The following is a 27,989-nucleotide window of genomic DNA, read 5'->3' as shown; positions in this document are numbered from 1 at the left end:
CTTTCAGCTACAGCCATAAGAATGTATTTTGTATAGAGAATTTCTTTCCCTATTTAGTATATCTGTATAATAATTTAGATATTTACTCTCCTTTATTTTATTGGGATGAGTCATATGACACAATTGATTATTTAAAAATTTATTTTTTTTTAATCTGCACCTTTTTAAAGCTCTACAAAAAAGGAATAACTGTTTTTAAGAGATAAGCTTTTTCTAAAAGATAAACAGTTTTGCTCATTATTACTAAACATATGATTGGCAGTGCCAAACCTAAACAAAATAAGGTGGGAAAAAATACCCTTCCTCATTTTTCATCTTTGGGCTCCCTATTCTCCTTCTTAGAATTTGGTCTCTTTTTTTCCCTGAAGGTTTCCCAGTGTTTTCCCAATCTTGCCTATCTGGAAATAAAGTCTTAAAGTATTATACAGTTCTTGTTACTCTACTAGGACTATTTGAGGTTTTACAAAAAGAATGGTACAAGAGACCAGTAATTGAAATATACATACATAGTGCAAAAAAGAAGAGTGGATGGATGAATGGATGGTTGGATGGATGGATGGATGGATGGATGGATGGATGGATGGGAGGGTTTCAGGCAAAGGAAGTCTTTGGACAGAACATGCACCCAGGACTCACTATGGAGGTGATGATCTGTCCTGGTGAGAAGGGGGTAGTCTGTCAAGTAAATTCTACCACTACTTTTCTACTGTGGTGTATCTCAACCAGTAACATGTAAAATTGACTTTTTTGTCATTTGTCTGGCTTGAAATCAAATACCTTTTTGTTTGTTTGACTATTTAAGGCTGAAAGAGCATATTCCTTTTGTGGGACTATTGAATACATGGCTCCGGATATTGTCAGAGGGGGAGATTCAGGCCATGACAAGGTATGTTCTACACTTCCTTATATCTTCATAAAATGTATAATAAGAACCCTAGTTAATAACTCAGTCCAGTCTCTTCAACAGAGGCCTCTTTCTGGTATTGTCTTACCTTCATTGTTTTCTCTCCTTTGCTTTGTATACATGAACACATTATTATATCTAGTGTTTTAGAAGAGAAAGATAGACTTTGTTGATTATCTCTTCAACAGAAATAAGCATTGTAACAATCCTTGGAGAAAGAAAAAATCCTGCGTTCAAGATAGTCCAAGTTTGTTTTCCTAAGTCCTCTAAAAACCTCACTTCCCTTTGTATGTGCAAAGTGAAGATTGTAGAGGAAGCACATGAGCAGTTTTGTTATAAAATCTAGGTCACCTATTTTTTCTTTCTGTATTAAAGGGTATAGATTCTTTAGTGCCATCTTAATGGTTTTGCTGTATTAACAATTTTCTCCAAATAAGGAATTTTGGCTGTTTTTTTGTTCCTCATCTTCCCCTCTCCCTCATCCCCTTTCAAAATCCCACACATTCAACCCAGATATCTTCGGTGTGGCGAATCTTTGGTCTCCTTACTAATGACTAGTCATATACTTAAAGCCTGTTCTTCAAGTTGGTGTGGTATTGGTTTGAGGCCATATGATTAGGAATCTGATTATTGATCTGTGTCATCTCAACAGCTGGTTTGCAATCCAACAGCAAAACATTCTGAGGGTCCTGGCTCTGGCGGCAGTAAGATGGCTTGTATGAATAAAATAATTGAATTGCTACTTTCATTTGCTTCCTGGTATTCTTGGAAACTGTTTTCCCTAGCAGCTTGATAGGAATTTATAACTTAAAATTTGAAAATTACCTTCCAAGACCTAATGTAACCAATTTTTAGAGATGAAAACCTTATAGAACCTCCTAGAATTTCTGTATACCTGAGGTCTGGAATACAGCTAGTGAATAAATACTCTTTCCTGTTCATGGAACAGCTTGATGACTTTGAGTTAATTACATGTGACAATATATGCAAAGTGCTTATCAGTGGCTTCTGGCTCTACACTCCTTTATGACTGCAGGCGCCTGATCATGTTTTATGTCATCATTATGCATTTTCTTTAAAATAGTTCTAGGTTCATAAATTTTGTATCATCTCTCTGAAAACTTTTCCCTGAAATTTGGAAGCAGGGTTAAAAATTTTAGCTTCCAGTTAATATCTTACTGGTACAAGCTTGTGCATTCAACAGATATTCAAATCTTGGCTTGCCTAATTATAAAAAAACTAATTTCAGGATTCTTTAAATTATATATAATTTGCTATGTTCTTAGTTCAGGTAGCTGCATTTATAAATTGGTTTCCCATTTAGATCTCATTTTATCTTATATTATTTTAAGTCTTCATGTTTCCCACAATTGAAGACTCACATAAATGAAGATATATGTGATAGGTCCTTTAAGAAGGTGGTTATGAAATATGATATCAGTAGATGGGATTTTTTTTCATTTTTGTTCTTTGAGTTCAAGGAATTTCATAATATTTGGGGGGGCTAAATAATTAATAAAAATGCTGAGGGCACGTGGGTAGCTCAGTTGGTTAAGCCTCTGCCTTTGGCTCAGGTCATGATCTCAGGGTCCTGGAATCGAGCCCCGCATCAGGCTCCCCCTCTCTCTCTGCTGCTCTGCCTACTTGTGATCTCTATCTCTCTCTCTGTCAAATAAATAAATAAAATCTTTATCCCCCCAAAAAAAAACTTTCTAAAAAAAAATGCTGAATGTTCCTTTTTTTCCCCACGTCATAAGTCTAAAGTTTTTACTTAAAATTTTTAAAATTTGGGGCACCTGGGTGGCTGAGTTGGTTAAATGACTGCCTTCAGCTCAGGTCATGGTTCCAGAGTCCCAGAATCAAGTCTCACATCAGACTACCTGCTCAGTGGGGAGTCGTCTTCTCCCTCTGACCCTGCCTTGTCTCATACTCTCTTTCTCTCTCTCACTCTCAAATAAAAATAAAATCTTTAAAAAATAATAATAAGTAAAATTTTTTAGATTTATTTAAAATTAAACATTTTTTAAATTAATCAAAGTAAAACCATTACTTAATGATTTAGGAAATAATGAAAATACCTTTAGCCCCTTGATTGACTTCACTGTGTTTAAATTGTGTTCTGAGAATACCCGGATATTTGTTCTCTAAATGTCCTTTTCTTGCATGTGCTTCATTTAATACTCCTTACATAGAAAGCTCTATACAGAATCTTTTTGTTAAAATATTTTTCAAATAGATAGTTTTATTCTGTTTATTTTTCTTTCTTATAAAATATATATTCATAGTCTATAAAATGACATTATTGTTTTATAGGCAGTTGACTGGTGGAGTTTAGGTGTTCTCATGTATGAATTACTAACTGGAGCATCTCCTTTCACTGTCGATGGGGAGAAGAATTCCCAAGCTGAGATATCTCGGTAAGACTTAACAAAATAAAATGAATGTATTGTTTTCTCAAAGAAGCTGATCAAATTGCTGAACTCAAGGCTGATAGAAAAGAATTTTTTAAATGAGGGTAGACAAAATGATTTCCAAGTGGTAAACATCCATTTATATTCATATAGAATGTAGATCTATAGCATTTGCATTTCTTTCTATTTTATGTGCCCACTTAGATCTTAAGTGTCATAAGGATAGTGTCAAAATTTTTATGTGCTCCAAAGCACTTGACACATTATCTTAACCTAGTACATCATATATTGGGAAGTGTATTTGTTGGACACTTTTTTTCCCACTCTATATCAAATGTTATTTCTTTGCAAATAAAGAAAAAGTAGTGATGTTTTCTACTTATGGATATCTAGGCTCAATAGAAACAAGTACCATAAAATCACACTCCTGTAGGTTACCCTAGTAGCATTGTTCTGTTCTTTTCTTCATAGCAACTGCCACAATCGCAGGGTGACATATGTGTTCATAGTTATTGGATTAATGTCTGTCTGTCCCACTAGATTGTAAGCTCTGAGAGCAAGGGGCATGTCTGGCTTTGATCTTCAGGGCTGTCTGCTCCTGTGCCAGCATAGTGCTTACCGTGCAGAATTCAATAAATATTTTTGGAATGAAATGGATGAATGAACAAATAAACACACAGTGATAAAACATTATACTAATTACTAGTTATGTTTTTGTCCTGTTTTTACTTGAATTTCATAACTTTGAGAACAGATTTGACATTAAAAATTAAAATTGAGACTTCCACCAAGATGGAATAACAGGGACCGGATTTACTTTCCTGCCTGAAACAATTTTTTAAATGGGCAAAATATATGAAACAGCATTCTCGAAGACATTGAGCATCTAGCAGTGAAGGACAGTGAACAAAGAGAGACGGAAAATAAACGAGGTGAGCCCTCTGATTGCCCAGCTTACCGCCTTGAGAGAGTATCCAGGCTGCAGCACAGGGAGGGGAGGCCCAGGCAGAGCTGAGGACACGGAACTGAGTCCAGGAGGACCGGGCAGCTAGATTTCATAGGGCAGAGTCAGAGAGATGGCCAGAGACTTGCAGAAGGTTCCCCTTGGGTAGTCAGTGAAGTATTGGTAAGCACTCGTGAGGGAGGGAGCTGTTCAGTCTAGTTCAGATGTTATTTCTATAAACTGATCTGTAGATTGATCACAGTCACAATGCCAGCAGGATGTTTTTGGGTTTTTGTTTCTTTGTTTGTTTGTTTCCATAGAAGTTAACAACGTAAAATTTGTAGAGGTACGTAGAAGACGTAGAATAGCCAAATCACCTTTGACAAAGTAGACCAAAGTTGATTTCAGGGCTTATAAGCTACAATAATTAAAACACTGTGATGTTCATATCGAGATAGACAGTCATCAGTGAACTAGAATAAAGAGTCCAGACCAGAACCACACAGATATAGACAACTGTGCTGTGTTTTGGTTTTGGTTTTGTTTTTACAAAGGTGCAAAGTCAGTTTGGTGGAGAAAAGATAGTCTTTTCAACAAATATTAGAACCATTGGCTATCATATGGGGGAAAAATGATCTTCAGTAAATACTTTGCACTATATAGAAAAATTAAAAATAGGTCATAGGCCTAAATGTAAAATCTAAAACCACAACATTTCTGGATGAAAACATAAAGGAAAATCTTTGTGACCTTGGATTAGACAAAGATTTCTTAGACAGGACACAAAAAGTGCAGTCCGTAAAAGAAACACTGATAAATTGGACTTCATCAGAATTCTATACATGTGCTGCTTGAAGGAAACCAAAAGAGTGGAAACACAAGCCTCAGACTGGGAGAAAATGACAACTCCTGCATCTGATAGACGACTGGTGTCCAGAATACATAAGGAACTCTCAAAACTCAAGGAGAAAGTAACCCCTCTGTTCTGAAAAATGGGCAAAAGATCTTAATAGTTCCCCAGAGAAGATATATGAGCGGCAAATAAGCACATGAAAAGATGACCAACATCATTAGTCTTAAGGGAAATGCAGACTAAAGCACGTGAGATGCCATTGTGTACTCACTGGAGTGGCTGCCAGAGATCTTAATTGTCAAGGTTCTCCGGAGGACCAAAACCATTAGGGTCTCTCTCTCTCTCTCTCTTTCTTTCTCTCTCTCTCTCTATATATATGTGGAGATGTATTATAAGGAATCAGCTCACATGATTATGGAGGCTGAGAAGTCGCACGAGCTGCTATCTGCAAGCTGGAGACCCCATCCTGAGAATAAGAGGATCCTGAGGGTGTAAATCGCAGTCCAGTGGCAGAAGACCAGCATCCTGTGTTAGGCAGGCAGCAAGGGGCTGAATTCTCTCTTCCTCTGCCTTTTTTTTTTTCTCTACTCAGGTTCACGAGGGATTGGTAGCTGCCCACCCACACTGGGGAGAGGATTCTCCTTTACTGTGTCCAAGTCAGATGCTAATTTCATTGAGAATCACCCTCACAGACACACATAGCAATGTTAAATTGGGGCAACCTGTAGCCCCGTCTAGTGACACTTCAAATTAACCATCACAAGTTCATCCCTGTCAATTCGGCAGCCATGCACTTCTCCTTAAACTGAACTGAATCTCCAAATAAAGACAAAAACGCAGTCATAATTCCACCAAACGTGATACAGCTATCCTACATACAATGGAAAACCCACAAACTCCCTACATAAAATCCTTAAGAGATGTTTGCTCTTCTTGAACTCTCATAACTTAGATACTGTGATAAAAATTAACAGTTCTTAAAGGCCATGATATAAAGCCAGTGCATCTTGTATTACATGAAAAACAAATAAGAGAAGACAACAAAGATATATTGTAACATCTATATTAAAATGATTTATGCACATATATTCCGACACAGATATATATTCAAAACAAAATGAGGAAATAGAGCAATTTTTATAATTGGTTATGGGATCATAGGTGGTATTTAGAACTACTTTCTTCCACTACCCACTATATATTCCCTTTGTCTTCAGCAAGTACCTTGTGGGTGACCCAGACAGTCATTCCTAAAGAATCCTGGCCTTTAGTACTTCTGCCTAGATTGGGTTGTTACAGTTTTCAGTTGGCCTTAGTCGCAGGGCATGGTAATATTAATAGATACCTTAAGAGATCTCCTGTATTTCAGATCTTCCTTACTTTCATTGTGAAGTAGAAGTCCAGTTTCCCCTTGGTAGTGAGGATCGATCCCCCAGCTGCTCCAGAAATCCCTTTTTTGCTAATTGATTTAGAGGCACAAGGAGCCCAAAGTAGCTGGGTGGCCATCTTCATTTCTAGCTCAATGGAATCATTCATTGCGTTTCTCTTGGTGGAAGCATTCCTTTTCCTAGAACTAAGACCTCTAGGCTAGCAGAGCAAAAAGTCAGAGGAATAGGAAGCAAACTTTTTGCCAGTGAGTCACTTGGGAGTAATAGTGAGTGGTGCCATTCCCAGTTCCACCCCATTATTCCTGGGTCCATGAATCCTGGTATGGAAGAAACTGCACCATGTATTGGATGCGTATTCAGAGCATTTACAGCCTTCTGCAGAACCTTGCCAGAGCCCTGCAACATAGCGCCACCTAGCTGTTCCACTTCTACCAAGATGGCGGAGAGCTTGGTAAGACCAGTGAATTCCAGGAGCATGGGCCCATGTACACTTCTTTTGCTGTGAAGTGAGTTTCTTGATTAGAAGCCATGCTGTGTAGAATACCATGACTGTGCATAAAGCATTTTGTAAGTCCTCAGATGGTCATTTGCAGGGAAAGTAAATCCGTATCTGTGGTAAGCATCTATTCCTGGTAGGGTGAAACATTGCTCCTTCTGTAATGGAAGCAGTCCCATGTAATCAGCCTGCCACCATGTAACTGGCTGACCACCCTGGGGATTGGTGCCATATTGGGCACGCGGTGGTGGTCTCTGCTGCAGGCAGATTGGGCACTCAGCAAGAGCCATAGCCAGGTCTGCCTTGGTGAAGGAAAATCCATGCTACTGGGCCCGCACATAACCTCCTTCCTTACTACCACGGCCTCTATGTTCACGGCCAACATGATAGTAGGGTTGACTGGAGAAAGAAACTGATTGATTATCTACACAAGATCATCCTATTTACTTGATTTATTAACATCCTCCTTGCTGAGGTCACCCTTTGGTGACCATTCTCATGGGACACAAATATCTCTCCATTTTTCTCCCCATTCAAAGAGACTTATCCATATACCTCTCTTACTCATATATCGTTGTCAACAAGACTTCCTTGTCACCAATATTCTGATCTTACTTCTTCCAAGTTCCTGACCATCCAGCAAAACCATTGGCCACTGCCCATGAGTTGGTATAAAATTGCACATCTGGCCATTTCTCCTTCCAAGCAAAGTGAACATCCAGGTCACTGCTCCAAGTCGTGCCTTCTGGGAAGATTTCCCTTCACCATGTCCTTGGGGATGTGCCAGAAGGGAAATTATAGTGCTGCAACTGTCCACTTGTGGGTAGTGCCTACGTATCATGCAGAACTCTCTGTAAATGAGGCCTGAGCCTTCTCTTCCTCTGTCAGCTATCATAGGAACCACCTGTGGCTTCATAAATGCAGGCTCGGAGAGAGAAGAGATTGGAGCAGGAGTGGGGAGAGTGGGCATCTGGGGCGCTGATGCATGTAACTTGTGCCTTTAGGACCTGCTCAGGTCCCATTTCGTGTCTCCTACCTTCCATCTGATGAGGGAGTGCTGCTGATGGATCAGATGTCACCCAATGTATGACAGGCATCTCAGGTCTCATAGAAGTGTTCAGTCTCTATTTAGGCCCAGTAGCAGACCAAGAGTTATTTCTCAAAAGGGGAGTTGTTACCTGCAGAAGATGACAGGGTTTTGCTCCAAGATCCGAAGGGACCTGCTAGAGGTTCCCTGTCTTCCACTGACACCTCAGGCACTGTCGAATCTGCTGGAACATATGGCCCAAGGGTAGAGCAGCTTGACCAGCAACCTGAACCTGTTGCAGAACTGTCTCTTGTTCTGGGCCCCACTCAATGGCAGCTGCTCAGGTTACTTGGAAAACAGACTGGAGTCCTACTCCCAAAAGAGGAATATGTTACCTCCAAAATCTAAAGAGACCCACTAGGCATTGTGCCTCTTTTTTAGTTGTAGGAGGAGCCAGATGCAACAACTTACCCTTCACCTTGGATATGCCCCATACCCCCAGACCCCTAAAAATCACTAATCTAGAAGGTCCCTAAATTTTGATTCAATTTATTTTCCACCCTCTGACATCCATTCGTCTTCCCAATCAGTCTAGAGTAGTTGCTGCTACTTGCTCACTGGGTCCAGCCAGCATAAGGTCATCAATATAACAGATCAGGGAGATACAGAAGAGAAAGGTGATCAGGAACCTTGAAATCTACATTAAGATGTAGGGCTGGAGAGTTGATGTACCCTTGAAGTAGGACAATAAGGGCACATTGCTGGCCTAGCTAGCTGAATACAAGTCCTTCTGGTGGGCCTTATAGTCACTGGTGGAGAAAAAGGCATATGGCACATGACTAGCTGCATGGGGTGGGGGGGGGTGTGAATTTGCTCAAGCAACGGAACCACGTCTGGTAGAGCTCTGCCGTTGAGGTCCACCAGCTGGTTCAGTTGACGATACTCCAGTGTCCTCTCCAAGATCCGTCTGTCTTCTGCACAGGCCAAATGGGTGAGGGTGTGTGTGGCGGTCACCACTCCTACACCTTTCAAGTCTCTGATGGTGGCACTGATCTCTGCAAATCCCCCAGGAATGCCATATTACTTTGGGTTTTACGATTTTCTTAGGTTGAGGCAGTTCTAATGGCTTCCATTTTGCCTTTTCCACTGTAATTGTCTTCCCTCCACAGGTCAGGGAACCAATGGGGGGATTGTGCCTGCTGCCAAATAGGTCTCTTCCAATTACACATTCTGGAACTGGGGAAGTAACCACCGGATGGCGTCAGGGGTCTGCTGAAACCACCCTGAGATGGAGCTGAAACTCCCATGGGTCACCTGACCTCCATAAGCCCTGATTCTGGTGTGCCACAGTGATGTTTGGGGTCTCCTGGAATTAGTGTCAGTTGAGAGCCAGAGTCCAATAGTCCCCAGAAAGTCTGGTTAATTCTTCTTTGCCAATAAACAGTTCTTGTGATAAAAAGCTGTAGCCCCTTCGGGGAAGGCTGGGAGAAAGATGCACAGTATCAAGTTTCAGAGTCCTTCCTTAAGGCGCCCCACCTTCCCCTTCCTTCAAGAGGTTCTGGGGTATATAACCGTCTCAAGTGTGAGAATTGACTGAGGGGCAGTTAGTTGACTGGGGGAGGTCAGAGGAGACGACAAAGGGACACCAGGAACCTTTGGAGGGTGGTTGGGTATGTTCCTTTCTTTGGTTGTGGCAATGATTTCACAGGCGTCTACATCTGTCAGAACTTACCAAAGCGTATGTTTGTGTGTGGGAAGTCTACTGTGCATCAGCTTTACCTTAATAAAACTGCTAAATTTTTCTGAACATACCTATTACAGGACAGATGAATAAGGAAATAATTTCTCACTATTCCAGTTCATTTAATTCCAAAGGGATCAGTAATATTTGTTAAAATCATAGTTAAAGTCATTAATTTAAAATTTTTTCATATGACTCTGCTTATTTTAAATGGGTCTCTTAATAGTTTGAAAATGCCTCAGAATTATAGGAAACCTTGGTCATGGCCGTGAGCATTTGGGTCCCTTTGCAAGGTCCTACCTGTCATGGTGACAGATGCGAAGGGCAATCTTAACCTGACAGCATGAAATAGTGCCTCCTCTGACTGATTTCCCCCTCTGTGAGTCCACGTCCACAAGCCATCTTATAGTTTTCTTTTCCTTCCTAGGACTACCTGCAGGGAGGTAGTATGTTGCTGATTATGAAGGCAGGAGTATTCTAAACCAAGCGATGGTCAAATTTAAATTGCTTTTACTGCCCTTAGATCAATCATTTGGCATTCTGGTTTGAGAAAGAGGAAGAACATGAATCAGTGTGTCTAAAATCTTAAAACTAGAACATATTTTTCAAGAACTTAAATAGGATTCTTGCCCTTTAATGAACTAATTATCCATTTTGTCATGTTGTTAATAATTTTCTTTAAAGCTTATTGTTAACCTGTGATTTCATGGTTTTTGGTTGTTACTGAAATTTCTAGCAGTATAATAATTAAGTTATCCTACACTACCTTTTCCTTTCACAGTAGTGATTCTGACTGTCTTCCTGGTGTAAAGTCTTTCATAGTCTGTTCTTTTAACAATATGCACCATTCGATTTATATACAATGGGCTATTGTTCAACCATAAAAGAGGATGAGATTTTTGTCATTTGGAACAACACGGATGGACCTAGACGTATTTTGCTATGTGAAATAAATCAAACAGAGAAAGACAAATGCCATATGGTTTCACTTATATGTGGAATCTAAAAAGCTAAACAAGCAAACAAAAAACGCAGAAACAGACCCATAAATACAGAAAACAAACTGGTGGTTGGGGGAGGAGCGGGCATGTACAATGGGCAAAACAAATGAAGGGAACTGAGAGATAGAGACTTCCAGTGATCAATGAATAAGTCATGGGGATAAAAGGTACAGCGCAGGGAATATGGTCAGCGGTGCTGTTATAGTGGGTGGTGACACAGGTCACCACACTTGGGGTGAACAGAGCACAGCATACAGACTTGCTAATCCCTACACTGCACACCCCAAACTAATGTAACATTGTGTCAGTTCTCCTGCAATTAAAAATAAAAAACCCATAAATTTAAAAAGTGAAAAAGAAATGTACCATTCTGATAAACTGAACTCTTTTGTAGCCTTGTCCCCTGTCTTAATTAGCCAAGGGCTTTTTTCATCATTGAATTCTTCCTTCATGTTGGTGCTTGTCCCTGAACGCTGCATCCTTTCTCGAGCTTTTACCTGAGCTGCTTCAAAATAGCATCTACTCCAAGTTATCTACCTGCCTGGAACTGTTTGTGGGTAGCCTAAAACCAGAACAAGAATGTTTTTCTGGTATATCAAATCTAAAACCCAGTAAGAATTTAGAAAGAGAGGAAAATTTTCTCCCTGCTATACAAATCCCTTCAGCGGGGTCCCAGTGGTCCTCTCCCTTCTGGGTGAGTGCCGTCACTTAGCAGATGACACAGTCATGTGAGATATTTTCAGGGAAGCCCCTTCCGTTACTGAACAACTTCATTTGTATAAAATCTTGCCTCCCTTAACATGAGCTGAAATCTGCTTCCTCTAACCTCTGCATGTCAATGCTGTCCCCTCCTCTAAAGAACATACATGAGTTCTGTTTCTTCCAGATGTTGCTTCAGAGATTTGAAGATAGTTTTACCTACGATAAAGCTTTCATTAGCTTTTCTAAGCTTGGGTCTTATTTTTATCTCATGTACATAGCGTGCTTTTCTTACTTGTCTGTCTCCCACTAGCTTTGATTCCCTTTCTATGAAGAACCCCTTCTTTTTAGGCTCTGGATTACTGCTGCGTGGGAAGGTGTCATCCTTCACTAGCCTGGGGCTTTGTAACCCATGGTCATTGAATCCTGTGTCCTCCCCTGGGAATCAGGATATAGAGAGTCTGTGCACCGTTCTCCTGTCATCTCTGACAGCGTCGTTTCTTTGCCTTGCTTTCTCTGACTCTGAAATGTTGAGAATATATGAGATGTTCATTTGGCATTTCACAATCCGTCAGTAAAATATGTTTTGTGAATGTGTCTCATTGTACTATGATAAGCATAATGTTATAGAAATTCAGGTCTCAGTCTTATCAAAATAATAATATTTGTGGTACAATTTAGGTGAGGGGTTAGCAAAACTGCAACCAGCCAGATCCATTCTGCTGCCTGTGTCTGTATGGCCTATGAGCTCTGAATGTTTTTACGGTCTTGAGGGGTTGAAAAAGTCAAAAGATGGACACTATTTTATGATGTGCATATTGTATGGAATTTGAGTTTCACTGTCCATTAGTAAAATTTTGGTAGAACACAGCCATGATTCTTTACCAGAGTATGATCTCTGACTGCTCTGGGGGCCACTGTAGCGGAGTTGAGTAATTGCCCCAAAGACTGCACAGCTTACAAAGCCTGAAGTATTTATTGTCTGTCCTTATATCGGTTATCCCTTATCTCTTGCTAAGTAAGTGCCTCAAAATTCAGTGGCTTAAAACACATGCATTAAAAAAAAAAAACAAAACACATGCATTAACTCTCTCAGAGTTTCCGTGGATGAGGAGACTTAGCTACATTTTCTACTTCCGGGTCACTCACAGGCTGTAATCAGAATGCTGGCTGGACTGTAGTTCTCTCAAGGCTCACCTGGGAAAAGATCACTTCCAAGCACATGTGGTTGTTGGCAGATTCCACTCCTCTGGGCCATTGGACCGAGGGCCCCCATTCCTGGCTGGCTGTTGGCCAAAGAGCACCCGTCAGTTCCTCACTACATGGGCCTCTCTGACTTGGCTGCTTGCTTCCTCAAAGCATGCAGGCTGGAAGGGAATGGAAAGTCTCCAGGAGGCTGAACTCTTTTGTAGCCTAATCATGAAAGTGGCATCCTGTCACCTTTATGAACAATATTGTTTATAAGAAAGTCACTAGGTCAGGGCGCCTGGGTGTCTCCGTTGGTTAAGCGTCCAACTCTTGGTTTTGGCTCAGGTCGTGGTCTCCAGGTTGCAAGATGCAGGCCGGCACAGGGTTCCACACGCAGCGTGGAGTCTGCTTTGAGATTCTCTCTCTGCTCCTCCTGCTCGTGCTCTTTCTCTCTCTAAAATAATAAATAAACCTTGGAAAAAAAGTCACTAGGTTCTGTGCACACCTGAAGGGAAGAAATGACACAAGGAGATTACCGTGAATATAAGGAGACCATCCTTACAAAATGTTTGCTGACCTCTGGGTTGGGTAACTGTCCTCCCAAGGAGGATCTCTCTTTAGGTAATTACTATAGTACACTGATTTTGTGTGTCGTACTATAGTTTTCTAAAGCAAAATTAAAATAGTGATTCTGTTGGATTATTTTATTCTAACCATGTTGACTAGTCAGTAACACCTTGAATGAACTCATTTCTATTTTTTAAAATTCTCTGCTTATAGATGTCTTGCTTTTAGAGTTATGCATAGAATAACTAGAACAAGCATCATTTCTTACCCTGTTCTAAGAGATCATTTTTTCAAACCCTTGGCTTTCATATCTTTCTTTCATTTTCATGATAAAGTCCTTAATCAGCATATTTTATAAAGACTTCTTGATTCCCAATGTGCCACTCATTTTTTTCTTTTCTTCCTCATTTTAGGTATTTGTGTACCCATTAGTGATATCTGTGTTTCTGGATGTTTTTTTCACTCATTACCCCCAAATCCACGAATGTTCCTCACCACAGATTTCATCCACACATTCTTCCATGTGACCCACCTGCAGCCACTGCAGGGTCGAGTCCCATGGCGGGAGGGGTGTGGCAAGGAGAGGAGCAGGGTGAAAATGACCCTGCCCTCCATACTCACGTTCCTCCGCTTTCTATCTTACTTCCTTTCAGCATCCTTTAGCTCGGTTTACTCCTGCTTCCTCTGCATCACAGGTGGGGACGGAGCTGAGTCGTACTGTATTATGGCCTCCGAAGACTGTTCAGAGCCCTGAATAAAACGCAGGAATATTCTTTCCAGCCACAGGGAGGGCCCATCGGCGGCACTAGAATGGCTAGCATTTGGGGTGCTCCTTGTCAGTCTGTCATTGCTCCCCAAGCCCCGGCCTTCTGTTGTTCCTGTGAGGCCCTGTGTAGGCACTTCACTGCCCTCTTCTCCCAACCTGAATACCCCCTTGGCCAGTTGCCCACGGGTCCCATCAACTTGAAGTCAAAAGCGTCAGCCTCATTCGTGCTGGGAGAGGCTGTGGAGGTGGCCTTCTGCGTTCTTGACTCAGTCATCAGTTCCATCTGGAGTAATCTTACTGTTCTTTTTTTTTTTTTCTTAAGATCTTATTTATTTATTTGACAGAGATCACAAGTGGGCAGAGTCATGGGCAGAGAGAGAGAGAGAGAGAGAGAGGAAGCAGGCTCCCTGCAGAGCAGAGAGCCCGATGTGGGACTCGATCCCAGGACCCTGGGATCATGACCCGAGCTGAAGGCAGACGCTTAAACAGCTGAGCCACCCAGGCGTCCCAAGGAAAGTTGCCCTAACAGAAATAGTGGAGTGTGTGAAGTAAAGCTTTGTGAGCATTGTCTGGGTCACAGAAAAGAGCAGAAAGGAAGAGGGACAGGGATGAGGTCTGCCAACAAAAACCATAACCAGTGTGGTGGGGTCCCAGCTTTGGACCAGACCGCACCCGCCCTGCGACTTAGACACGTGCAGGCGTGTCTGACAAGCCAGTCTGGTTGACCCACCAGGCCTACGAGAGTGCAAAAGAGAGGAGCCCCTCCAGAGCAGCTGTTCTCAGAGGCCTTAGCCACGGGGCTGGGAGGCAAATCTAGGTCATAGTCACATCCATCACTTTTAGGGAGAAGATGCTATATGTTGAAAAGAAAAGAAAGCTCTTTTACCAAAATCTTTACAAGCTCATGCACACGTCTTTACTTCCCCGAACCTCCCAAGGAACAGAAATGTTCTCTCTTGTGCACCAGACGCCACAGCAGGAGTGAGCGCCCCTTCGGTAGTTCATGAAGCAAAAGAAGGAAATGAGATCTGAGACATGAGCATGAAGAAGAGTATTTATAGCACACATGAGACGTGCCCGGGGCTCCCAGGAGTTACTGGCTGAGAGTTTGAGTAGAGTTACAGATTTTGCAGGAATAAAGAATCTCATTTGATGATTCTTACTGGCAAGGTCTAGGGAAATACGGGGTAGGTGGGTCAAGGAGAAACGCAGTGACAGCCAAAGGGAAGTGTCCCCTCTGGGCAGCCAGTGTCTCGGAGCAGGCACACTCCTGGGGACTAGCCTCCCTGAGGGCAAGACTCACCCGGGCGCAGCTGTGTGCCAGTCTCTGTCTGCTCCGAGGAGTCTCACCCCTCATTTCCTGGAACCATTATGACCCTGGAAAACAGGTAGCTCTGTGTGCTTTTCTTATAGATGCAGAAACTGAGGTTATCTTGCTTAAGGACTATAGCTCCCTTGAGGTGGGAGTGGGGTCGAGTACAAAGTGATCCCTGGAAAGTCGCTTCATGCTCTCCCGGAGTTCACACTGGATTCTGTGCTGCTGTTTTCTTTCCTAGTGAGGTGGGTGCTTATTGCCCTTAAAGGATTGGGAAGTGCTGGCCCACAGACAAGGGGAGTACTGAGTTCATTAATGTCTAGAATATGTACTGAGTCATTTTTACCTCGTAGGACCGAAGAGAAATATACATGCAGAGTTGTTGTCCTAGGAAAACTTACATACTGCCTGGGAAGATAGGGAGTAAACAGAGGACGGTCCATAACACCAGGGAGTTCTGAAAAATAGTTGAGTGGTAAGATGACTATGCCATCGACATACAAGGCAGCGCGGACCCTTGGGCACTGGGGGTGTCAAGGAAGCAGCCATTCAGGATGGCGAGATCACATGGGCTGGGGGGACTGACAAGGTTTGTGAAGGCTGCAGGTGGAAAAGGCCTTTGAGAGGGTGGGAAATAGCCACAGGGGCCTGCTCACGGGAGATGCAAGCCTTCTGGCCTAGCCATGCTTGCGTGCTGCTCTCTGTGCACCTCTAATCTTGTAAATGAAGTTCATTTTATTGCTCCTATTCTAAAATTAATGTACACTCTAGTATGAAATGTGCATATAGTGTAAAATGTGCGTAATGACCCCCAAAGACAAATACTGCTGATACTTGGATATACTGCGCTCATACTAGAAATACAATTTCCTCTTTCGCAGTTTTTGCTTAAAGTTATAATGCATTCTCCAATTACAGGCTACAGGCTCTCTGTAAACATAATTTTGCAATCGCTATATGACATAACCATTGAATAGATACACCATAATATCCTTAACTATTTAGAGTAAATGAAGTTGGCTGGAAACTCCTCCCAACTCAGGCAGGCAGATGAGTAACTTTGTAATTCTGGAACCACATGAGAACCAGGAAGTGAGAATCAACAATATTAAGTTATGAAATAGGAAAGATTGTGAACTTTGAAAAGGAGGGCAAATAGAACTAAACAACCCAAGAGAAGGTATACAAGAATGCAAAAATGTTATCTGCAGGCCTTTGTTGCAACTGAGGAAGAAAGATCCTGAGTGAGCAAGGTATCACGAATGAAAAATAATCAGATATTTATTCACTCAGGAAATATTTGTTAAGGACTTGCTGAGTGCTAAGCAGTGCTCTAGGCCCCAGGAAAAAAAGCAGGGAACAAAGTTGCCTTTTTTTTTTTTTTAAATTTTTAAGATTTTATTTATTTGTCAGAGAGAGAGAGAAAGTACAAGCAGGGGGGAGCAGCAGGCAGAGGGAGAATTAGGCTCCCCGCTGAGCAAGGAGCCCAACACGGGACTCAATCCCAGGGCCCCTGGATCGTTACCCAAGCCAAAGGCAGACACCCAACCAAGTGAGCCACCCAGGGACCCTGAAAACTGCTATTTAAAAAAAAAAAAAAAAGGAATCCCTCCTACCTCAAAGCTTACATTTTAGTTGGGAGAGATAATTAATTGACAAATAAATATATAATAGTCTTTAAATTTCATGAAGCAAAAAGAAAGGACAGTGATGAAGAAGATGGGTATTTTGTCCGGATGGTTAGAGAAAAATGCTCTGATAAGGTGACACTTGAGCAGAGACCATAGTGGAGGGACAAGTGAGCCTTGCCCATCGTCCTAATACCATTGCTGAGACAGTTCTTATGGTTATGTTTTAGTAAACATACGAAGCATGCACCATGTTTCATAGGCTCACTGTTTCCACCATAGTTTATTATGAAAATATCACATCTGTTAGAGTGGATACCTGCCTACCTGCTTCCATCATGATTCTACTGTGACTGCTGGACAATCCTTGCTTGTTCTGTGTCTGCCGTCCATCCGTCTTGCACCCCATCATAGTTTTAATTCTAATCTTGGTGTTCGAACCCATATATTCTTAAGCTGATCAGTTATGAATTTCTTTGACCACAGAGGTTTTCAAAAACTTAACATTCCTGAATAGAAAGAAACTGTATATTCATTTTTATATTTTGGATTTTAATTTTATTGAATTTTTCTTTTTCCATGTAATTCCACTATCCATTTGGAGTTTATTTCAGGTTGTATTGTAAGGCAAAGATCTTGCTTTGTTTCACTATTTCGCAAATAGCTGATTTCCCTAGCACATTTGTTGAACAGTGTGGCATTTCCTATGTAGGCTGGTCCCTTTTCAATAACAGTGTAAGTTTGTGTATGTGCCTGGATGCTTTTCAAGTCATCTCTTCTGTTCATTTGATTTGGCTATTGATTTGTTTTGCTAGCACCTCAGTGTTATGGTTTTGTTTTCGAATACTTTTTAATTTGTAGTTAACGTGTAGACTCCTTCCCAATTATTTTGTTTTTCAAAATCTTCTTAGCTGTGTTATTTGCTTATTCTTGGAAAAAATATTAAATCATCTAAGGTCTAAAAACACCTGCTTAAAATTTTAATTGTTTTGTATATTTCTTGCTTTATTTGAAGGGAATCTTGCCTCATCTTTAAAGCAGGGATAATACTCACTGCCTTTGATAGGATTATTGTATGGATTAAATGATAACAAACACAAGAAGTGTTTGACATATCAACTCGGGGCCTGTGTGATTTCACAGAGAGCTCTAGGGTTTATTTGGGCCCTACTCCATGGCAGTTCATTTCTGGAGTTTCCCAGATCCCCTTTGAAGCTAAAAAGAAAGAGCTCTTGGCTACTGCCAATTCAGAAATAAGCACATTTGAAGGTAAAATGGCAGCAACACCTGAACAACGTCTCCCTGTCCTTGTTGCAGGGTGTTCTGGGATGGTCACAACTAGCACTGGCTAAAACCAACATCCTCCACCTGCATGCCCCATTTCCTCAGTGCACATGCTGTGCAGCTGCATTGGTCTGGCCTTTGGGTTGGCATTCACGCTCACAGGTCACAGTGGGCTGGAATCTGGCACCAGGTTTACTTAGCTTTCATAGATACAGCATCAAATAACTCTTGATCAGTGGTCTTTCCAGTCACCTCGCCCTGGCTTCCCAGCCCACAGAGGACACACTCAGCCATTAGTGGTTAGACCAACTGGGTGGTGTAAACCACGCCAGCAGGGGAAGCTCAGCACAGGACGTGTATATTAAAACTCCCCTGTGCACAGCTTTTGGGTGCCCACGGCCCTACCCAAGGACACCCTTGGGGGAAGAGATAACACCCAGAAGCTTGTGTTCTCTGAGTTTTAAATAGTCCTGTCTGCTCAGACCTCTCAGGGGTAACTTCGCAGGAACCAGGCCCCACTGTCATTTCACATTTATCTCGGCCCAGTATATTTCAAGGAAACAGTATGAGAGGAAGGTAAATTCGAGATCATCTTCCGGTGGAGAAGAGATTGAAGCCTTCTGGGGCTTTCTCCTCCCCACCCCACCCATTCCATTTCTGGTCCTCTTCCTGGCCCTGTGGCTCTCTGTAGGCTTCAGAACCTCTCCACACACTAAGGAAACTCTGTGCTACTCCGTGTACTGAGACAAGAAGCCTAAGAAGTCATGGTGTCTCCTTCTGCAGCGCCCCTAGTTTGTCTCCTGCGAGCTGGGTGGATGCCCTCCATGGCCTGCTGCGTCTCCCACTGCTGCTTCTGGCCCTGTGAGCTGCTCTCAGGAAGGCCCCAAATCGGCCAGTCTTCATGTTCCCACATCAGCTCTGCTCTCAGAAATCCCTTCACATTTCCACTCTGTGTCTTCCTAATGGGATCCCGGCCTCGCCCTGATGGAAAACTCTAGTCCCCGTCCCATGGCACCTGCTGCCGACCTCCATCACCCACTGAGGCTGTTTGTATGCCCAGACCACCACCACCTGGTTGTGCACGGGGTCTCTTTCTGCCCCTCTTTCCACTCGGGCATCTCAGTGGGGCCGCCCTGTTCTTTCCACATCCCTCCTTTTGTGGAAGAACCCGCCACAGCTGATCTGCCTGACTGTTGCTCTCCCCGGTGCCTGGTGCCACGTCGACTTCCACCGAAGGCCACCGCCTCGGGTGTGAGGAGTGACAGACGGGATCAGCACCTTCCCATGGTGGCGGCCACAGCACTTCTTTCCATCCCTCCGAGGCGGCAAAAGCGCACGTCAGCAACAACATGTCTGTTGCTTGATCCTGGACCAAAAAGATCCTGCCTGCAAAAAGTACATTCAAGGTGAAGAAAATGGAAAAGCTGTGTTTCTTCTTCCCTCAGAAACAGGGCAGCCAGTGTCTCTGTCAGGTATACCTGTGCCTGATCTGCGGAGAGGAGTCTCTCGGACGCCAAGAGCCCTGACCAGCTGTGAGCCCTGGGCACATCCTAAAGGATCAAAAAGGAAAAAAAAAAAAAAAAAAGGCACTGCTTATTTTTCGCCTGTGCTGCTGACGTTTTTCTCGCATCCCCAGCATGGAGTGCAAGAAGTCATATTAGCTTTTGAAATGAACAACACTGCTGGAATGTTCAGTCCCAAATCACTGGTCATTTCCCTGTTTCCAGCTGGAGGGAGCGCGACGGGAGCTATATTCAGGGGCAGCACTAAGCACTGCTCCTCCTGTTTCCCCAATTTAAGCACCATCTTACCCACTTTTAGGTTAAGGAAACCATGGCATAGAGAGGTCAAGCAACTCTCAGACTCACACAGCCAGTAAGCCACACAGCCGGAGTCTGAAATCTGTCTGGCCCCAGAGTCTGTGTTCTTACCACGCTGTTGCTGTCTGTTACCAACATGTTACCTGGTTTTATTCCATAACAGTTACTAATATTTTAATGCACACAAAGCCATCTTTTTGCAAATCCAAATAAAGGAATAACTATTTCCATGTATACCGTGTTGAGCTTCTTAATTTCAATCTGTCCCCTTCATCGTCCCTTCTCATTATTGACCTTCCTTTTAACAGGGACAAAAGGTACATTTGGTTGGATTGAGTTCTTCCTTGACCTTAGAATAAATTCAAATATATAATCAAGAAACTTGATTATCTTAATTGTTTACCTTCCATAGTAAATAGTAGACAATCTCTTTGAGTTCCCTATAGGGCTTGCCTGCCTGTTTTATAGTAGCAGATAATGAAGCAGGTGCTCTCATCCTATGAAAAGCCCCAGGTCTGGTGCTCGTGTTCAGATATTAGGAGTGGAGCCCTGTCCAAGTGACTCTGACTCTCCCTGTCTTGGCTGGCCTTCCCTCCCCCTTCCTGCTGGGCCCTGCTGTTCGCTAGCACACAGGGAAGGAGAAGAGAGGCAGGTATGGTTGGAGTTGCTTTTGTCCTTTCAAATCTGAGGGCTGGATTGACTTCCTTGAGTTTATTAGGAGTTTTTTCCATTGGGAAACCTTCATCAGAATTGAGTTGGTAGATGGGAGGTCCCAGGCCTTCATATTTTTTTTTCCAATTAAATATTCGGGATGGCGGCTTCCCACTAGGAATGACTTATACTGAAAAATGATCCAACACTTTTTGTTTCTGCTTATTTAAGTTTCAGAAATTTGATTTCATGGTATCTCATTTTAAATACTCTTGCTCCATTTTTCACATATAGTTCAATTTCAAAGTGTGTCGCACGATACTTGTTTTGCTAAGAATACTGTCACTAACGTCATCGTCTGGTTGTTTTAATAGCAAGTTTTATCTGCCTACAGGAGAATATTAAAAAGTGAGCCTCCATATCCTCAAGAAATGAGTGCTTTAGCTAAAGACCTAATTCAGCGTCTTTTGATGAAAGATCCCAAGAAAAGATTGGGATGTGGCCCACGTGATGCGGATGAAATCAAAGAACATCTCTTTTTTCAGGTGAAATATATTGAACAGATGGTTTTGTGTGCCCTGCTATTTGCAGAGTGCTTGCCCTTCTTGCTGAAATGAGTGGACGTGGTCCCTTTTGGGGATCTCTGCTCCCTATTTTCATATACATTACACTTTTTTAAAAAATGACAGGGCCCCTGGAGGAATCCAAGGATCAGAATTCTACTTGGAGACACCTAAGTAGTCTTTTTCTCCCTAAGTGAAGTGAGAGTGGGGAGGACCATAATGGCATTCAGTCTTCCATATGCTTATTGGTTCCAGTTTTGAGTATTGGTTTCTATTTATGATTTTGAAATTTAGGCATATGGACTGAAGAGGCTTTTTTAATCTTTCTTAGTTCATGAGCCGTTCCCCCCACAGTGTTCCACCTTCTAGACAGTGATTTCGTTTTTCCTTCTTTTTTGAGGAGCGATCTTAGACAATTAAAAATCAATCTAGGGGCGCCTGGGTGGCTCAGTCAGTTAAGCATCTGCCTTCGGCTCAGGTCATGATCCTAGGGTTCTGGGATCGAGCCCCACATCGGACTCTCGGCTCAGTGGAGAGCCTGCTCTCTCCCACTGCCTGCTGCTCTGCCTACTTACACGCTCTACCTCTGTGTCAAATAAATAAAACCTTTTAAAAAAAATCTATTTCTCAGTTGCATAACTGCAACATAGAATTAAATCATCTTTTTTTTTTTTTTTTTGCTTATCCTGAAAAAGCCTAATGAGGCCATTATGCAGAGCACCAATGTATCTGCTCAACTTAGTTTGCTCATTTAGAGACAACAAAAACAAAAACCTCCAAAATTTTAGATAACTGGGGGCAAAAGTTAAGTTGGTCAGCTTGACTGGTCAACCTGGGACACCATGACCTCAGGTTTTAAAACCCTGCACTTACCACTTTTTTTTTTTTCTTTTTAAGAGAGAGAGAGGGTGGGAGCACATACATATGCAAGCAGGGAATGGGATGCGGGAAGGGGAGAGGGAGAGAGAGAATCCAGGCAGGCTCCACACTCAGTGGTCCATGAAGAACCCACCTGGGGACTCCAGCCCAGGACCAGAGTTGAAATCAGGAGTCGGATGCTTAACCAACTGAACCATTCAGGTGCCCCATGAACTTACGACTTTTAAATAATTTCATCACCTCAACAAACATGACTTCTAAATATTCATGATCTAAAAGGACCACCCTGGGGCTCCTGGTTGGTTGAGTAGATTAAGCTGCTGCCTTTAGCTCAGGTCATGATCTCAGGATCCTGGAATCAAGCCCCGCATCAGGCTCTCTGTTCAGCAGGGAGCCTGCTTCCCCCTCTCTCTCGGCCTGACTCTCTGCCTACTTATGATCTCTCTCTCTGTCAAATAAATAAATAAAATCTTAAAAATAAATAAAATAAAAGGACCACCCAAGTTTTATTTTATTCTCCAAACTGAGCTTTTACAGTATTATCAGCAAAACAAATGAAATAGCATAACAAAACAAAGAAAAAGCTCTGCTATTTATGTCATCTATTGTTTTTTTAAATATAGAAAAACAAATAATGGTTGAGAATAAGAATTACCTCTCTGTATTTCTGTACTCAAAAAAAGAGCATCAGTCTCTCAGTTGTCACCCATTTAAAAGTTTATTACTATACATCTTACGGAAGTTCAATAACAGAAATACATTAAGAATAAAATAAATTTCTCAGTGTGTGCATTTCATAAATTAGCATGGCTTACAAAGATTAATATTTGAACAAGCTATTTCAAATACGTTGAGAAATCTGGCTCAAAATTTAACAATAAGGTAAAATTCAAGAAATACTCAAGCAAAATATCTCAATCATATTTCCTAGGATCTTTTTCTCTGTGGTTCCCTATATATGTCAATATTACAGTATGTCTTTCGTATTAGAGAAATTTCCCTTTTCTATAGCTTGGAATAGTACTTTTAGGTCATTTAATTGCCTTGCCTTTTAAATGACAAGAACACTTTAGGGAAGATCAGACTCCAACTTACAAAGACCTAAATGGAGAGGAGGTGGAGAGGAATATAATAGCACTCAATTTTCTACACACCAGACATTCTCCTGCTAACAACATATTTCTTTAAATTACCCCTTTACTCTAAATGTTTCTTTTAATGTGTGCATAAATAGCCAAGCACATATCATATGCTTGTAATGGAAAACATTACAGCCACACAGAGGACAGTACACTACTAACTAGAAAATCAAGAGATTGGCCCTTCCACTAGCTACTGTTTACGTGAAAAAGGTTAGTTCTTACTTCGAGCCTTCAGTTTCCATGTGGATCAAATAAAGATGAGCTAAATGATCTCTAAAGCTCACTCTTGACTGGAAAACATGAAGATCTGTAATCTAGTGATTTTTTTCTACATTACCTCCACAAGAGGGCATGATAAAAACATTTAATGTTAGTGGATTAAACTTCCCAAATGTCATCAAGCATCTCTGAAATCAGAATGCGTCTGACAATGGCCAGTGTCACCGTTCTAGTTGGTGATGACTTTCCTTTCTTAATGGTACATAAAACAATGGTGTATCTCACTATCCGTGATGACATCTTAGATTTGACGAAATATGTTAATAGGATAGCTGTAGGATTCAATTCAGTAAGTAATACCTGAGATTGTTTTAAGTGACAGAAAGACCACAAAGAAAATAGAGCACAGAGTTGAATTTGAATAAGATAAAACATAGCACTTTATCAGGCAGACAGTGTCTGGCATGGGGGGAAGAGGGATCAGATTATCCCTTGGGGAAAAGAAGAAGCAGTATTTAAAAAGCTAGAATACAGTTAAACATGTAAATGATTATTACATCAGTATGGCAGTATCATTTATACTTACAGACATAAACAAGTACATGATTTATAGTGAGTTTATTTTCTAATCTGTCCAAATGACCAGGAGGGCAACCAAGTATCGGCCGAGAGCCACTTAACATGGCCTCTAGAAAACAGGAATATTCCTTTAGAATTATTATTCATATCCACAGAGCATTGAAAAGCCCTTTATTACAGTTCAGTTTTGTTCTGGCCTCACACCTTTCTCAGGAGGGTCAGGACAAAAGTAATTTTTGTTATCCCTAAGGGTGGATTAGGATATCCTGGTGCCCCCCAGAGGACACATCAAGACCCGAGTGATGGAAGGCCATCTCATCTTTCACACATAGCATTGACTGGAGCCATCAACTGCAGTCAGAAAAAGTGTTCATACTTAGGAATAAATAAATATATGTATATGTATATACATATACACATATATATTTGTATACAAATAATATATGTATATATGTTCACAAATATATGTATATAGAAATGTATAAATTATATATACACATATAATATATAAATATGTATTTATATAGATATATAAATATAGTAAATTAATATGAATAGGTACATCTTTATTTTTTTTTTAATTATTTGTTTGAAATATGTGCTCTTTCCCTATCAACCTCTTAAAACCCTAATCTGTCTTTGTTATTCTTAGACAGTTCTCAGAAAATACTTCAACTTTGTTGGTTTCTACTTTGGACCAAATTTCTTTCTCTGTTTTAGAAAATAAATTGGGATGATTTAGCCGCCAAAAAAGTGCCCGCGCCATTTAAGCCTGTCATCCGAGACGAATTAGACGTGAGTAACTTTGCAGAAGAGTTCACGGAGATGGACCCCACCTACTCCCCCGCAGCGGTGCCCCAGAGCTCCGAGAGGCTGTTCCAGGTAATCTCCAGGCCTGCGCTCTCCCACACAGGCCACTTGTGCTCTGGGGAAAAAAATTGATTTTTCTAGGTGACAGTGTTCTTGGCATCTTAAAAGCAAGATTGTCTAATCTCTTCAATATTATCTCTATATTATTAAATACAGAGATACTGCCCATTATTAACTGAAGCTTATGGTCTGTTAAATAGTAGATATTACTTATGTGTTTGTTTGTTTTTTATATAAAGCCTGCTGATTTTTTTCACTTGAAATTTTATTTCCACTCAGGCTCTCTTATAGAAAAATACAGTACCGCTTTATCTTACCTCTACCCATATAAATTTTCTCCGGTTCATAAAAATTGTTATCTGATTCTTTATCTTCAGTGAATAATGTCAACTGCTTTCCAACTCCTGAAGATTTAGAAAAGATTTTCTACTTAGAAAAAGATCATCTTCAGACTTGCAATACTGTGTATTAAATGGCGTCAGAGCTCCCTCCTTGGCAGCCATTAAGTGTCCTTCCCATGAGTATAATCTGGTCACCTGGGCTGTGTCTCTGGACCTCAATGACACTAACGTCTAGCACATAGCTGGGCACAGAGATGTTTAAAAACTGGTCTTTGAACTAGTGAATGTTCTAGCTTGAACAGATTAATTATCTATCACTATACCACTTTTGGTTCAACACATCCTTCTGATATTTGGTTTTATTTCTTTTCCAAAACTCAATTTAAAATTTTTAGTCTACGAAAGTATAATGAGCCAAATAATTGCTAAATTAGAAACTAACTGTAGCCTTTGAAATAATAATAAGCAAGAGCCCTTGGACCGCTTTGTTGAGACCTTGAACTCTACCCTTTTTGAGACGTTGGTTGTGTTTGTATGCGACCTTTTATCAGCAATGCAGAAGAATTACAGCCATGAGTCAGATACGGGGGATGAAATAGAAAGGAAGGTGTTTCTGCCTTTCATTTTGAGTTGGTTTAATTCTACCAGAAGATGGCATTATCTCCTTCTGAAAAGCATTTTTCTGTTGATTTGAAAAAACCTTGCATTTTAGATTACAAATAAAATAAAATGAGAGTCATCCTAACACATATTTGAACGTTTTTCAGTCTTTTTTCTTGTTTTTAGAAAAAAATTATGACATCTGGTCTGGGCTAACCTGGAAAATTGCAAATCCTCATTCTTCACTCTTCCTTCTCTTTTGAAGGGCTATTCCTTCGTTGCTCCTTCCATTCTGTTCAAGCGCAATGCGGCTGTCATAGACCCTCTTCAGTTTCACATGGGAGTTGAACGTCCTGGGGTGACCAATGTTGCCAGGAGCGCAATGATGAAGGTAGAGACGTGGTTAATTAAATGACATCGGTATGATTTAAATACCAACACTAATTAACATTGTCAAGGCCAGTGAACGGAAGAGACTTCCCATTTGACTAAGACGCCGTTTTAGGAAATGAATAAGTGGAAATAGCAATATTTGCCTTAGAGAATTAGTCACATCCATTTCAATGAACTCCTTAGCAAATGTCTTAAAAAGTTCTGTAGGTGAAAGTAGAAATCAGCTAAAAGGACGATGAATCTTAGAAGATTCTAAATGTATCCCACGCATATTATTATTTAATAATGTTTTTTTACTTGACCATGTCATTTATCCCTCTGCATTCCTAGTATTAAGTTAAATGATGTTGGTCTCTTACAGGACTCCCCATTCTATCAGCACTATGACCTGGATCTGAAGGACAAGCCGCTGGGAGAGGGAAGTTTTTCAATTTGTCGAAAGTGCACACACAAAAAAAGTAACCAAGCATTCGCCGTCAAAATAATCAGTAAAAGGTAGGACCATGCGTGACGTTCTTTTGTATGGATTCATTCTGGTCAGTGAATTCTGTAAATTAGGATTTTTATTTTAAAATCAGTGGTTTTTTATAAAGCTTTTCACCCATGGGCATAGCCATTCAGTTCATTAGCTCACCTGACTCTAATAGATGTTTGCTGGTGAAGTATATCCATTTGAGACGTAAATCGCAGGGTGACGGGCTTTCGAGGTTCCTGCGAGAACATCGTCTATGGCAATCAGACGTGCTCAGCAGCTGTTGCTGCTCCTAATAATTAGAGATTTGAAATACTTTTCTTCTGAAATGACTTAGCAATTTTCTAGTAGCTTTGAGACCCAGCTCGTCATTTCGGTAACTCCAGATTACCTCCGTGATTATATATTCCTGTTACCAAAACGTCAAGGCAAGCCAGGCATGAATTTCTTCGTAGGACTGGCTCTCTTCTGCTCAGAAATAATCATTGTCTCGGGAAGAACACAATACTTGTTCTGGTGGGGGTAGGATGACTCATTACTGTCACAGAGACCTCATTGTGACATTCCAGACATAAAAACTTGGTGAAGAAGGGGTAGGTACGTGGAGGCTGACTGCTTTCATCTTGCAGGATGGAAGCCAATACTCAGAAGGAAATCACAGCTCTGAAGCTCTGTGAAGGACACCCCAATATCGTGAGGCTGCACGAAGTTTTTCACGATCAGGTATTTTGACACGACTGTTCTGGGCATACGAAGGTTTTACTTCTTTCCAGGTTCATTGGTGCTGCCAGGTCAGAGTCAGGGACTTGGGATAGAACCCAGCCCCTGGAGAAAACAGAGAAATTTCTTACCCCTCCCCCAGACCCGTGCATCCTTTCACATCTGCTCTTCTCCCTCAGTGGGCATCTAGGACATGGACCAAGGGCAGAGGAGACAGTGCCCCCGGCTCTGCTTGTCACAAGCTGCACTCTGCTTGTCACCCATTCAGCTTCTGCCCACCGTAGCTTAATCACTGGAGAGTTCTCAGGAGCCCACTTATTATCAGCCTTCAACCTTCTTTTCACTTCCAGAATGGAATATAGAGAGTTGTAAGCCTCATTAGTGCAAGCTGAAGAGGGGAGACGAAGCAGAAGGGCAAAGGCGCTCCTCTCATTTTACATCAGATGGCGTATTCCACCCAGACCACACGCCCGGTCACACCACCCCCTCCTCTCCCAGAAGCGTGTAACTCTGCTCGTGGGAGGAATGC

General features: G+C 41.5%; 1 protein-coding gene across 6 annotated transcripts in view; it reads left to right on the top strand.

Annotated features, from left to right (window-relative positions):
- RPS6KA5 (ribosomal protein S6 kinase A5) overlaps window positions 1–27,989 on the top strand; it is a 177,053-nt gene that overhangs the window by 128,031 nt on the left and 21,033 nt on the right. For 5 of the 6 annotated variants that reach the window (XM_082733935.1, XM_082733938.1, XM_082733936.1 and 2 more), the window contains 7 exons: window positions 803–886; window positions 3,218–3,321; window positions 21,077–21,227; window positions 24,785–24,946; window positions 26,141–26,266; window positions 26,630–26,763; window positions 27,370–27,463. In XM_082733935.1, the coding sequence (XP_082590061.1) occupies window positions 803–886; window positions 3,218–3,321; window positions 21,077–21,227; window positions 24,785–24,946; window positions 26,141–26,266; window positions 26,630–26,763; window positions 27,370–27,463 (855 nt within the window). Of the gene's footprint in view, window positions 1–802; window positions 887–3,217; window positions 3,322–4,127; window positions 4,248–21,076; window positions 21,228–24,784; window positions 24,947–26,140; window positions 26,267–26,629; window positions 26,764–27,369; window positions 27,464–27,989 lie in introns of those variants that run through there. The other variant, XM_082733940.1, reaches the window with a different exon arrangement.

Source organism: Mustela nivalis (assembly GCF_964662115.1).
Source record: "Mustela nivalis genome assembly, chromosome: 6".
Classification (NCBI taxonomy): domain Eukaryota; kingdom Metazoa; phylum Chordata; class Mammalia; order Carnivora; family Mustelidae; genus Mustela; species Mustela nivalis.
This window is presented reverse-complemented; position numbering and strand designations above follow the sequence as displayed.